This window comes from Zootoca vivipara, chromosome 1, assembly GCF_963506605.1.
Source record: "Zootoca vivipara chromosome 1, rZooViv1.1, whole genome shotgun sequence".
NCBI classification, from domain to species: domain Eukaryota; kingdom Metazoa; phylum Chordata; class Lepidosauria; order Squamata; family Lacertidae; genus Zootoca; species Zootoca vivipara.
Genome location: NC_083276.1, coordinates 20,889,352 through 20,903,224, shown reverse-complemented (window position 1 = coordinate 20,903,224; position 13,873 = coordinate 20,889,352). Strand labels below are relative to the sequence as shown.

Here is a 13,873-nt window from a genome sequence, read left to right as displayed (position 1 = left end):
GGCTTAGGTAAAAAGTAATATATACATTGTGAAGTTCACTTATAAGAAGTGAGACTCCATCTCATCTCTCTCGAGGATGGAGGCCTTGAGAGAGAGTAACCTCACTAGACATTGAGTCCTTGAAGTGAAGTGGTCCAAGAGTCCATGAGTGAGAGTAAGAGAGGGAAATGGCGATTGGCTTCTGAATTTATCTACCGCCTTTCCCATCTACCGGTAATTAGCATGTGGAGGAACTGGAAACTAGGCTTAGTCACGTGTTCCTCCTCAGTCCTCCAAGTGGACTATCTAGGGATTGTTGTGACTTGACTGCACTTAACCCTTTGCATCCCACAGAAAGTTTATTCATTTAAACCATTTCTACCCTCCCACTGAATACACAACATTCTCAAGGTATCTTACAAACCTCAATAAAAACAAGGGTAGATTTTTATCGCAGTTGGTATCCATGTTGGATTTGAAATTGGGTGTGCGTATAATATATATGTACTTTTTATACATGCCATTGTTTTGTATTGTGAAATTGCTCCGAGTAACTCAACAGTATTTTTGAAATGAAAGCCTACTAATGGCAGATTCCTGTGAAGGGTTGCTTATACAGCCAGCCATGGAACTAAGTTGTACACCGCCCTGAGAACTATGGGTATAGGGAAGTATACAAATTTTAATAAATAATAATAATAATAATAATAATAATAATAATAATAATAATAATAATAATAATTTAGACAAAGTGATTTATAAACGAAATGGAGTAATAACAGCAATGATGATTAATGATTAACAAAAAGCAACAAAAGTAGTAAAAGCAGTGAATTAACCACTGTGATTGCTAATACGTACGACCAACTTACCAAGTAGTAAGCGTGACGAAGCCTTGCTACCTTCTCCACAAGAAAACACACATACTACATTTTCATTAATACAAATGACTGGGCAAAACCGTGGTAGAAAACCTTACTCTTTGGTTGCCTGCAGTCAGCCATTCTGTCAGTTATATTTAGCGATGCAGTCAATAGATCGGGCTGTAACTTATTCTTACGGTAGGTGATGCCTCAATATGGCAGTGTCAGAAGCAAGAGCCATATCTTCTGGGGCCTCCAAAAACCTCACCTCTGGTTTCTTGTACCCTTGGTTGATCAGCCCACTGAGTACTGAGATGATACAGTTGTCTTTACACTGCTTCTTGAGGCCTCCCTATGCCATCTCAAGCCAGCCCTTCTTGCAATGTAAAGCACAAACACATTTCCTGGCAAACCCCTTTTTACAGTGTAAAGCACATAGTGTACAACAAATCAGCTGTACTCATACCTTGTGTTACTTGCCTGTTTTGGTTTCATGATTACAGCCGCCTAGTCGATGGCCAGTTTCCTGGGTAGCAGTGCAGGTGAAATAGATAACACATCACTGCTTATTCTGATCTCCTTAGTTCTGTCCCCTGTACTTCCAGTGATTTGGGCAAGCCTTCGAGAGAGAGGAAACTCTGAAGTTGGTGTAAGATCTTGGCTTGCTCCAAGCCTGGTAACCATAGTTTCCCCAGTTTGGGGCAGAATGGGAAACTATGGTTAGCTGCAGACTTCCTGATGCAATCATGGCATGCTGAGGAGAGAAGGGGTGCACGTTTGGGCAAAATGTGGCAAGCCAAACCAATTTTCCATTGTTGGGCATGCAATTTTAAGCATATTTTTGGGATGTAAGCACATATTGGAGACACGTTTGAGGGTTGAAAGGTGTTGTATGATTAATTTTATGAAGACATAATCATGGCATTGGTTTCCTGTCATTTTACTTGACTTTTTACAAATATTATATGGGGGGCGGGAACAGACACCAATAAAATTGTTTAAGTTTGGTGAACATTTGGAATAAAATCTAACTGGCAACTGCCTTCAGCCTGAATATATTAGATTCTGACCACAGTTCAACACGGAGTTAGTCGTGCAGAAGTCCGTTAAATTAAATGGGTTTCAGAGTATCTGAGGGTACAGTTAGTCTTCCTTCTACCAGTACTATGGCCCCAATCCAATTGAATCCTCCTCCCCTCCCAACAACTGCTATTAACTTTTTAAAAAACTGGGAGATCCATGATCATAGATCACAGTTAGCTTAGCTTAGCTGTAACTGTGCTGGATTGTAGCCTGAATGCAGAAAAACTATGAGATTTTTCTATCCACAAGAACAGAACTAAGATACATGTTCTCTTTTTTTTCCCCTTTCCATTTTCTTCAAACACAACAAAAACCAGTTGCTTCCAAGATCCGGTACTTGCAAGAATACCATAACCGTGTTCTTCACAACATTTACCCCGTCCCCTCTGGAACTGACATTGCAAACACTCTGAAATATTTTTCTCAGACATTGCTAAGGTAAGCTTTAAATTATGCTTTCATAGAAAATATATACTGGTTAAATGAAGTGTATGAATAGCTTTATGAAAAATAGAAGGGTGTTCTGCTAGATGTGTCAGAGCTCAATGAAGTATAAAATCTGGAAGCAATAAGTAACTTCAGCAGTGGTTGTCTAGGAGGAAGCTATGTATATGTGCAACAGAACATAGGGAGAATGAGGTGATGGACTGTACCACTATTGGCTACGTATTCCATCTGTTTCTCCACCAAGAAGACTCCTTGCAATTGGAACACTAGCAAATCAGGGGAAAAGGTGATCATCCCCCCTTTACCTGTTATGCTGATTTTCTATTTGCAGGAGGTTGCTAATAATACACCAGAGCATTCAGAACTGTGATTGCCTGCAAACAGTCAGCAGTGATCCAGTCCATTCTACCTGCCGTAACTTCCCCCACCTATTCTGCTGCACTTATGTAGACCAGTCCTCAGTTTGCCCAGCCAAACTGCTTAAAAATCAGTGGCTATATAACCCGTTCTGTACCACAGCATAACAGGAGTGGAAGGCGACTTGGTCAGTAATATCTCCTAACTCGTCACCCTAAGGCAGGATATCCTAACCCCAAAGTAGTTCCCTCTGAGTCGTCTGCCAAATTTTCGTAAAATTTCCAATGGCGATAATATCAAACGCTTGCAATTTCCCCTAATGTGCAGTTGGAACCTATAAATAAAACCCATTGCGTGTCTTTCCCCAGCCTCCTTAGATCGTTTGGCTAATTAGTTTCCCTCAAACCCCAAGGAGAATCCTTGGAGAAGTTTTGCTAAAGTACAAATGCTGATCAATACACAAAAGCAACCCCTTTCTCAGATGATGCTTCTGGCCATGTGGGAAGGAGCAGGGCTGTAATGGCTCCCAGGCCAATAGCTTAATGCCCCAGGGGGTATTTGCTGGAGTGCACTTTGATCTATTGCCTTCAAGTCCCCCATGAGCTAGAAATGGGCTTAAAACATTTAGAGGTTGAACTGGTGACTTGAAACCTACACTCAGTTTTGGGTGGAAATGTGTCCTACTTTGTCCAAAACGAATCAGCAACCCAAATCCTAGATCTGAACCTTTCGGAAGCTAGGAGGCATTCGAAGTGAAAAGGCTACACTCCAGGCCTAGAGTGTGAAAGCAAGCTGTTAAGTCAGGTGCAAGGAAACTGTGACTCTCTAGACATTGTTGCGTTGCAACTTCCATCAGCCCCAGCCAGCACAATCAAGAAGAAAGCAGGAAGATCCTATTGGATCAGGCCAGTGGCCCATCTAGTCCACCATTCTGTTCCCAACCAGATGGTCAAGGGTGATTGGCGTTGTTGTCCAACAACTTCTGGGTTGTCATAGGTTCTACACCAATGCATTGATTATTGATTATGAATTAATATTGTGCCAGAATCCCAAAGATGGACATTCATTTAAATGGAGTTACCTGTGAGACTCAATAGCAATGAGTCTTGCATGGGAGAAATGCCCTGTGGGTTGCATTTGCACCTTAAACCTGGATATATATATATATTTAATGAACTTTGCCCCTTTTTAAAATTCTTGGCAATTTAAACTCTTAGGGTACAATTGTAAGCTCAGAAGTAAGTCCTACGGAATACAATGGGGCTGACTCCTGGGTAAGCGTGTTTAGGATTGCAGGCTTGCCTTAGTCCAGGGATGGGGAACTTGTGGCCCTCCAGATGTTTTGGACTCCAGCTCCCACCAGTGCCAGCCAGCATGGCCAGGAGTCAGGGATGATGGGAATTGGACCGCAGCAATATCTGGAAGAGCCACCCGTTTCCCATCTGTGACCTAGACCCACACTGACACCATCACAGGGCAGGCCACACTAAGAGAGCTCTCAGTCCAGGAAACTAAATGCTCTTTGTGAGCTGGAAACTGCATAATCTAGTAGCAAGTGGAGGAACATGGCTTGTTGATAGATGTTCCTGAATGGTTTGCTGGTCTTATTCTCGATAGTCATATTCTCACCTGATTCAGTTGCTAGTGCCTGCACACCTCTAGCGTGGAATCATTAGAAGTGTGCAGAACACTTCTGTTCTTTACTCAGAAGTGAGTCCCACTAAGTTCCATGTAACTTATTTCCGAGTAAGAGTTATTTCGATTACTAAAAGGAAAAAAAGGAAAAAAGAAAAACCTAGGTTCTCTTTCTAGCTAATAACAATTATTACATATATAAACTGGCACATTGAAGGATGATGTTGTTCAGATGGAGTCTTCCCAGCTAGGTCACAAAGATGGATTTAATGGAAATTTGCAACATGCTAACATCTTTGGGGGCACAACAGACATTGGTTTCAAGACGAGGTTGACTTCCTTTGCATTTGGATTTAGTTGGCTTTCTTTTAGTCACATGGGGGATGAACATGACCCTTGAACTTGCAGACATCTTTAGGGTGCACCAAATTTGGGGAGGGAAATTGGGCAGTGCTGGTTTTAGACGGGTGGGTGGGAAAATGTAAAGAAAATGCTTTTTTTTTTTACAAATAAAACATCACATTAAAAATAAATCACCATGCACAGTGCATAACACATTGATTCATTGAGCTCCTCCTTAAGTTGACCTTCAGGCCAAAGCATTTCTCTGCATTAAGCATGAATTTAATTTTCATGCATTGCTCATTTCCAGCTTGTTTCTCCCCTAACTTGACTGCAAATATAACAAATGCCCCAGAGGGAAAAGAGAATTATTATCTTCTTATCAAGAGAAAATCGTGTTTCTTTATCTATAAAATAGCAGCTGCTCAAGATACAGGACAGGGTCCCTTTTCAGAGTTTCTGCAGGTGCAAAAGCTGTTCCAGATTTTTTTAAAAAATGCATTCCCATGTCCTGCGTCAGAGGCTATTGCTGAAGATTACTTCAACTTCAGAAATAGACTTGCAGGGGGTGTGGGGCTGTGATAAAAAAAGGGTGTAAGGTGCTGTTGCAGAGCTCCTCATGTTGAGTAATCTTTAGGGTACAAAGGTGGGGCAGTATAGGATGAAGCAGGGCTGGGGACTCCATGCCCCTCCTAATGTTGTTGAACAGCTTCCATCATCCCTGACCATGCAGGCTGGGGCTGGTGGCAGTTGGGGTCCAACAACACCACAATTTCCCCCATCCCTGGGATAGAATGGCAAGTGCAAATTGTCACGTAGACAAGAGTGAGTGAATATTCCTACTGAATATCTGGGTTTTTGCACAACCGTAAAAGAAGCCCTGTCCTCTTTTATATTTGGGAGTTTTAGTGAAGGTTGCCAGCGCTCTTGAAGATGGGAGATGGTGGTGGGTACAGATTGAAAGTTGGACTCTACACTGTCTTCCCTCGAGGCTGTACTCGCTTTTAAGTTCCTCTTTATGGGAGTTAGATCATCATTGACAGTGTCCTTGCGTAACAAGGGGAGCCAACTTGGACCCCAGGTTATGGGTGCCCAGCGCGCATGATGTCCTGACATCACGCTGTGACGTGACATCATGACATGCGCCCCCCCCCGTCCTTGGCACCAGAAGTCAGGTTCTGAGATCTCAGAAAGCATCTCCAAGGACTCGGACGTGACTTCCAGTGCTTTACGAGGCACTGGACGTTGCATCGGGGGCCCTGTGGCATGGGTGCTCAGCACCCACAACAAAAATGTTTGTGGGTGCTTGGGCACCCAGAGCCCCCTATATATGGCACCCCTGTAGCATAACTAGTCTGTATGGAGTTGTGTCACCTAACACACTACAAGTTCCAGCATGCAATGTTGCGCTATTTGGGTTAGGAAAAGCCCCCAAGGTGCACCATGGTTTATGGTCTTTCCATTGATTTGGACAACTCCATGGTGAGTAGAAGGCAACAGTTTCTAACATGGGGGTGCCATGCTGGCAACTAGGGATTTCTGCCTGCTATACAGCTATTAAAGACCCTGCACAGATGCACCTGAAGAACCAATTCAGTGCTTCTTCTGATGCATCCAACTATGTCCACACAACCTTGACCTTGCTGCCACCCCAGCACTGTCCAGGTAAACTGTAGTGATGCTGGTCTTAGCAGGACAGCTCTGCCTCACCACACCAGCCACAAGTGGCTATTAGATACCTTTCCCTGCCCTGCAGACTCTACAATTTGCCTCAATCCTCTGCATGCAACAAAACTGGCAAAAAGATATATGATAATTTGACCTGCTAAGAAAGCACATTGCCGTGCAAATCCTTGGCCTTTAAACATTTAAAAGTTCCCTTGTTCTGGTCAGAAAGCACATGCGTTAGCAATGGAGAATTGCATGCTGGGATGTGTAGTCTCAGTCTAGAATGATTCAGCTCCATTTTGAAGGAGGACAACCTTGAATGCCTTATACCTTCAGAGAGCCAGAACTGATTGAGATTTATGCTTTGCAGCCAAATAAAGAAAAATGAGCAATTGGACTGCACCGGAACAGAATGAAATTGAATAGCTAAGGCAATGGAACAGCACAGCATAGGAGAATAAATTAACACCCCCCCCAAAAAAAACCCCACCATCAGACAGTGTAGACAGTAATGACCATGGTCCAATGACATAAGTCTGCTTCCTTTGCTTCTGTTTATTAGTGTGGACATGATTATGATAGTGGTCTTTAGGCGATTTTATTGGTTTGCGTTTGAAAAATACCCTCACGGTAACTGGGCGTTGGGATACCAAAAGGAATGAGGAAAGTATATAAGGCACAATAAACAAGGCATTTTTAAAAGCCGAATGTAATGGGTACCTGCTGCTGTGTGGCCTCTGTGTGTATCACTGAGACTTGTAGAGTTGAGCAGACGGTACAGATTACTTGTTGGAAGACGGCAGCTGGCATACTTGTCCAACCCAGAACGCTCGTACAATCTCCAAACAGGTCGACAGTTCCTGTGTCACCACAATGTCCTGCACATGTTTAAATCACTTCCCCAGTGCCAGTACTCTCACTGGATGACTTTAGGGCACCTTCCTGCTAGTTGCACATCCGCTTATTCATGTGCAAGACAATTCATGAGGTCAACAGTATATAATGAGGCCGGTGATTTCCTAAATCTCTAAATTTGGCTCAACATCCATCCTATAAATGATGAATAGTCAATGGGATGCTAACTTCTGTCTTTTGTAGGTGATCAACTGTAGAAATCTGTAGGAAGAGTAAGGTCAAGGATATACCAGGGTGACTCTCTAGATCAGGCATCCCCAAACTGTGGCCCTCCAGATGTTTTGGCCTACAACTCCCATGATCCCTAGCTAAGAGGACCAGTGGTCAGGGATGATGGGAATTGTAGTCCAAAACATCTGGGAGGCCGAAGTTTCGGGATGCCTGCTCTAGATGTTGTTGGACTGCAGCTCACATCAGCCCCAGCTAGCAGGGCCAGTGGTCAGGGATGATGGGAGCTGGGAGTCCAGCAATATCTGAGGGCCACAAGTTGCCAGCCTCTTGAGTAGGCATTTCAAACAGTGCCTCTTCCATGCCAAACACACAGGGGGGGGAAATGGGTATCTGGTTTGATGCATTGTAAACAAGATATATTTTTATAAGTTAGCTAATATATAGTTGTGGTGTGATAAATTAGTAAAAAGAAGTGAAGAGCATGCACGAGACAAAATTAAGCACCTTTAAGCTCCTCTGATTTCAGTGGGAGGGAGCCAGGCACATTTTGAAGGCCTATGTGCAACTTACCTGGGAGTAAGCCCCATTGACTACACTTGCTTCTGAGTAAATTTGCATAGGGCTGTGTTGCCCCTCTTCTGTTGATTTCAGTGAGTTGCAAAGGTGCTTAGCTTTGCCTGGATTAGTGCCCTTTAATCTTGTTGCAATAGCAGCCTTTTTTTAAAAATAGCCATTTCAGAAAAGTCGAATAATATGGTTGCAATGATATTGAGAAGGCATAGCAATCTAATTTTTAGCCTTCGTTTTGATTCCCACTAAGCCTTTTAATCATTCTAAATTATTTCTCCTTTAGTGTGTAGTTTGTTCAATAAATAACGTAAGTAGCCTTAGCAATGTATGATAAGACCCTGTCTGATATGCAGCTATACAACGGGTGATGCTTGCTTAGCCCTTAGATTTCAAAAGTAACCATGTTAACAAGAGAGTGTTTGTATTCAGAAAATAAGATGTTTCCTTCCCCTAAATTAAAAAACACACACAAACTACCATTCTCATAAGCTCACAAACATGCTGCAGCCCATCGACAATATATTATTTTAAAGCTTTTCCAAACGTAGTTTAGCTAACATTTTTAGAAATATTATATTATTTCTAAATCCATGTGCCTGTTGAAATCTCATTATCTCAGATGATACTGACGGAATGTCATGAAACAGTATCATGTAATACATACAGACATTATTTTGATGCAATAAACATGTGATTTTTAAGGCTCTCTTAACAAACACACATGTTTATTCTTTGCTAAAACATGTTTCTAGAAGTGCCACACCTATTTTTTGCAAGTATTTCCTCCTTGGTTTCCAACAACGATGTTCAAAATGTTTCCCCAATATTATCCTTTTCTTATATAAAATAATAATAATAATAATAATAATAATAATAATAATAATAATAATAATACACACATATATTTCAGACAATCTGATGCTGCTGCCGTTGCATTGTTTTTCTCCTTCCATAGCAAATTGCATCTATCTACCGGTAATTTCACAGAACTGTGAAACATGGGTGTGCCACTGAAACATGCATTTTTATATTTTTGCTCCTTATGAACCAGATAACACATGAGATGCAATGGAAAAATTTCCCCACAAGTAGCAATTTCTGAATTGTATTTTTTTTCCCAAGCATGGAAGTGAACTGTTGCTAGATTTTGCAAGATGCACTAGTTTATTGGTAGAGATTGCATCTCATGTGGGATGTATCTGGAGTTTTATTATTTGTTTTATAGTGTCATTTCAATGTAATGTGCTGTTCTTTGTGTCTTTGTTGTCTCTTTTTTTTCTTTGTCCCCCCAACAGCATTTTGTCCCGCACAGGGAAGAAGGAGAACCAAGATGCCTCCAATTTGACAGTGCCCATGACCATGTGTCTTTTTCCTGTGCCATTCCCACTCACCCCATCTCTAAGACCACAGGTCAGTTCCATCAACCCTACTGTTACTCGCTCCCTCCTTTACAGCGTCCTGCGAGATGCTCCCACTGAACGCGGCCAGCAAAGTCGGGATGCTCAGTTATCAGACTACCCTTCATTGGACTATCAAGGACTATACATGACATTGGTGACTCTGCTGGATCTAGTCCCTTTGCTACAACATGGTCAACACGGTAAGTGGACCTTTTGAATCATTACAGACAGCTTGGGGGCATGGCATCACCACTAGGCTTCTATGAATGAGGAAAAAAACAGCTTTCAAAAATAGGCTTGAATTGGCATGGATCCAAATTTTGTATCTTGTACTGTAGATACACCATTATTTACACTGGACTTACACCCGTAAGAAAACCTTAAATCGGCAGATATCTAGATGCTTTATATTTTGCAATTTTGAAGGATCCAAGGACAGTTATAATGTATTGCTGTGTGTGTGTGTGTGTGTGTGTGTGTGTGTGTGTGTGAGAGAGAGAGAGAGAGAGAGAGAGAGAGAGAGAGAGAGAGAGAGAGAGAGAATGAAAATGTATAGGCTCTACTCTTCTCTGCAAGTGCTTTAGGAATGCTGTGTTTATTTATTAACATTATTTATTAAATTCATGTACAGTCATACCTACCTTGGTTGACGAACGCCTTGCGACTCGAACGTTTTGGCTTCTGAATGCCGCACACCCGGAAGTGAGTGATCCGGTTTGGAACCTGAACGTCCGACACGGCTTCCGGTTGGCTGCAGGATCTTCCTGCAACCAATTGGAAGCCACGCCTTGGTTTCTGAACGTTTTGGAAGTTGAACGGACTTCCGGAAAGGATTCCGTTTGACTTCCGAGGTACGACTGTACCACCCTTCAAGAGCAGTCCACAAGTGTTGTGGGATCCAGACGTGTTATGGGGGTCAGTCTTGCCTTAACCTACTCCCACTCACCCAAAATCTCACACAGGACACTGCCTTATCCTGAGTTCAAATCATTGATCCATCTAGCTCAGTATTGCTTTCACTAACTGGCAGCAGCTTTCCTGGATTTCAGGCAGGAGTCCTAACCGGAGGCAACAGAGATCGAACCTGGGACTTTCTGCATCCAAAGCAGATGGGTTTTCTTCCCAATGAGCTATGGCCCTTCCCCAAGCTTTCCTCATCCATTCCGCCAGCCATTTTAGGCTGGCTGATTCGTTCATTCTCTCTCTCACAAATATACACAACAGCCCAGTGGCTTCTCTATGCTTGATGGCTCGCTGCTGTGAACAAACAAATTGGCCCAGCTGTGCAGCATTGTGTCTGCACTGGCATAAGTGTTTTCCTTGTGGTGTTGGATTTACAAAGGCTTCCTCAGCCATCTAAGCCATCGCTTGACACTGCAGCTATCAGGGAATCAACACGCAAAGCAGCCCCCTTTTTATAGACGTTCTTGCCCCCCTTCCATTGCAAATTCTGCCATGCTTAACTTTCAACCAGAAGGTGCTGTTTGCCCTTATTTCCTGTATATATCCAGTGTCAAGCCTCCCACAGCTTTAACATCTTCTGATCTAGGGTAGCTGTGGGACAGGAGAAGGTCCAAAGCTTGGAGGGACCAGTCTAGGTACTGGAAACTTGTGTTCTGAGCGTAAGCACTCAGCTTCCCCTAAAATGCCTTAGCTGCACTCCCTCACCCTTAGTGGCAGAGAACATGCTTTGCAAGCTCAAGGTCCCAGGTTCAATCCTCAAGATCTCCAGGTAGCAGCTCCTGGGAAAGACCCCTCACCTGAGGCATTGGAGATAAACCACCTGGCAGGGTAGACAATACTGTGGACCAATGGCCTTGGCTCAGTTTGGCACAGCTCCTTGTGTTCAGAGACAGGCTGCACCCACAGCATACATATAAATCACTATTATATCACTTTAACCAGTTGTAGCTTCTCCCAAAGAATCCTGGGTACTGTAGTTTCTTAAAGGTGCTGAGTGGCCAGGAGCTACAGTCCTCGCAGTGGTTTAGCAATCAAGCTCTCTTTTCAGGGAATTGTAGCACTGTGAGGAGAAAGTAATTCTCAGCTGCCTTGGCAAAATTTACCCAGGATTCTTTGGGAGAAGCCATGGCTGTTTAAGGGGATGTAAAAGTGCTTTAAATTCATGATGCGTATGTGTTCCCTTTTTCTTGACTAGTTTCAGCACTCTCCTTGGGAGAAGCCATCTGCTATAGAGACAGGAGGCTTAAGAAAGGCATTTGCTTGAGGAAATAGGTATCTGTCAGAAAGCTCCTCTGGAAGTTTAGTCGAAAGCTCATTTCTCAAACTTGAAGCCATTGGTTTGGGTTCCACTTTCCATGTGACAGCCCTTTAGATATTAGATAATTAGAAGATGGCTGTCTCCTCTCAGTCTCCTCTTTATCAGGCTAAACATAACCAGCTCCTTTAAGCACTCCTCATAAGGCTTGGTTTCCAAACTCTGGATAATTTTGGTTACCCTCCTCTGCACTCATTCCAGTTTGTCGATATCCTTTTTAAATTGTGGTGCCCAGAATTGGACACTGTAGTCCAGGTGTGGTCTAACCAAGGCAGAATAGAGCAGTACTATTACTTCTCTTGATCTGGACCAGGCATCCCCAAACTTCGGCCCTCCAGATGTTTTGGCCTACAACTCCCATGATCCTTAGCTGACAGGACCAGTGGTCGGGGAAGATGGGAATTGTAGTCCAAAACATCTGGAGGGCCGAAGTTTGGGGATGCCTGATCTGGACACTATATTTCTATTGATGTATTTTTGCTGCTGCATCACATTGTTGACTCATATTAAGCTTGTGGTCTACTAAGAGCCCTATATCGCTTTCACATGTATTACTGTCAAGCCAGAGTTTCCCCAACATATATTTGTACATCTGGTTCTTCCTGCCTAAGCAGAGATCCTTACATTTGTCCCTACTGAAATTCATTTTGTTGGTTTTAGCCCAGTTCGCCAATCTTTTAAGGTAATCTTAAATCCTGATTCTTTCCTCAGCCACCTTTGCTACTCCATGTTGGTGTAATCTGCAAATTTGATAAGCATCCCCTTAATAGGTTCATCCAAGTTGTTTACAGTAAAGTTGAACAACAATGGGCCCTGGAGCACCCCACTTTTGACTGTCATTGCGTGAAGTCTGGAAAGCAATTGAACCACCATGTTTAGAGATACTACCTTTGACAAGCAACCATGTGGGGCGGGGAATGATATTGTAGCCAAGAGAATGCTGTAATTATAGTAATACATACAGTGTGTTAAATATAGTGACGTATCTTTTAATAGCTTTTTGCTTTGCGACAGATCACTCTGTGATGGAAAGCATTGGTCAAAAGTGTTTCTGCTGTAGTGTAGATTTTGTATTCCTTGATTATGCATACTGAAGTTGCAGTCCTGTGCTTCTCTATTTAGGACACTGGTAATACAAAAACCATTGGAGTAAATCAGCAAAACTGTTACGTTCAATTGTTACAGTCCCTTTGGGATGCTCTCATTCAGAAATTCTGGCAGAAGGAGCGGTATTTTGATTTTGCCTTAAAGTTCGGGAGCGATCCAGCTAACAGGAGATCATTTCAAGTCCTAGTTTGGTTTCAATTGCATTAAGTGTCCAGTTGAAATCAATGTAACTTGGAAGTGCTTTTAACTTTGAATATTTTATGCACCCTGGAGTGCTATAGCTCAGTGGTAGATCATCTGCCTTGCATACAGAAGACCCCAAGTTCAATCCCAGGCACCTCCAGGTAAGGCTGGGCAGACCCCTATCTGAAACCTCACAGAGTTGCTGCCAGTCAGGGTCAACACTATTGAACTAGACAGACCAATGGCCTGACTCACAGGGAGCTTCCTGTTTTCCTAAAATCCAAACAAACAGTCATCACTGGTGCCTAATGAATTGGGCTTGGTATTTGGCTTTTTGCTGAAGAGGCAAGGAAGCTGGTTCTTTGCTTTTTCTAAATGTGTTGGACCAGGCCGTGCCTTCCTCCTCTCGCTCACTTCCATCCTTCCTTCGTTCTCCTTTCTCCCTCATCCATACTGCATTTTCAGTGCAGTTTGGCTTTTGGTGGCCTCAAGCTGATGGTCTAGCAGCAGAGGCAGACCTCCATTCATCTCCTGCTCCTTGTAGTCCCTCCTCACTCTACCGGATCCCATCAGCAACTGCTAGGTACTACCCAAGGGCTGGACAAATGGCACTACCCAAAGTAGGCTTATGAGCACTAAGGGTGGTTCAGCCCCAGGCAGAACAGCTGTTGGGTCAAGCATTCTTTTGACAGGACTAGACAGTTTCCTCTAATTTCTGTTGTAAACCTCCCTCCCTCCCTCCCTCTCTTGCCTCTCAATTCTTCCTGTGCCCCAGAAGGACTCGTTTGCTCATCAGTGACCTTGATTGGATCTATCACAGAAGGCTATAAAGCAGCTTACCCCCCACCTGATACCCCTGCAGATGCTTTGGAGGG

At 43.2% G+C, this 13,873-nt stretch overlaps 1 protein-coding gene across 5 annotated transcripts in view; it reads left to right on the top strand.

Moving 5' to 3' along the window:
* UNC79 (unc-79 homolog, NALCN channel complex subunit) overlaps positions 1–13,873 on the top strand; it is a 155,604-nt gene that overhangs the window by 23,761 nt on the left and 117,970 nt on the right. For 4 of the 5 annotated variants that reach the window (XM_035106977.2, XM_035106960.2, XM_035106951.2 and 1 more), the window contains exons 2-3: positions 2,243–2,363; positions 9,326–9,630. In XM_035106977.2, the coding sequence (XP_034962868.2) occupies positions 9,384–9,630 (247 nt within the window). In that variant the 5' untranslated portion in view covers positions 2,243–2,363; positions 9,326–9,383. The remainder of the gene's footprint in view (positions 1–2,242; positions 2,364–9,325; positions 9,631–13,873) is intronic. The other variant, XM_035106968.2, reaches the window with a different exon arrangement.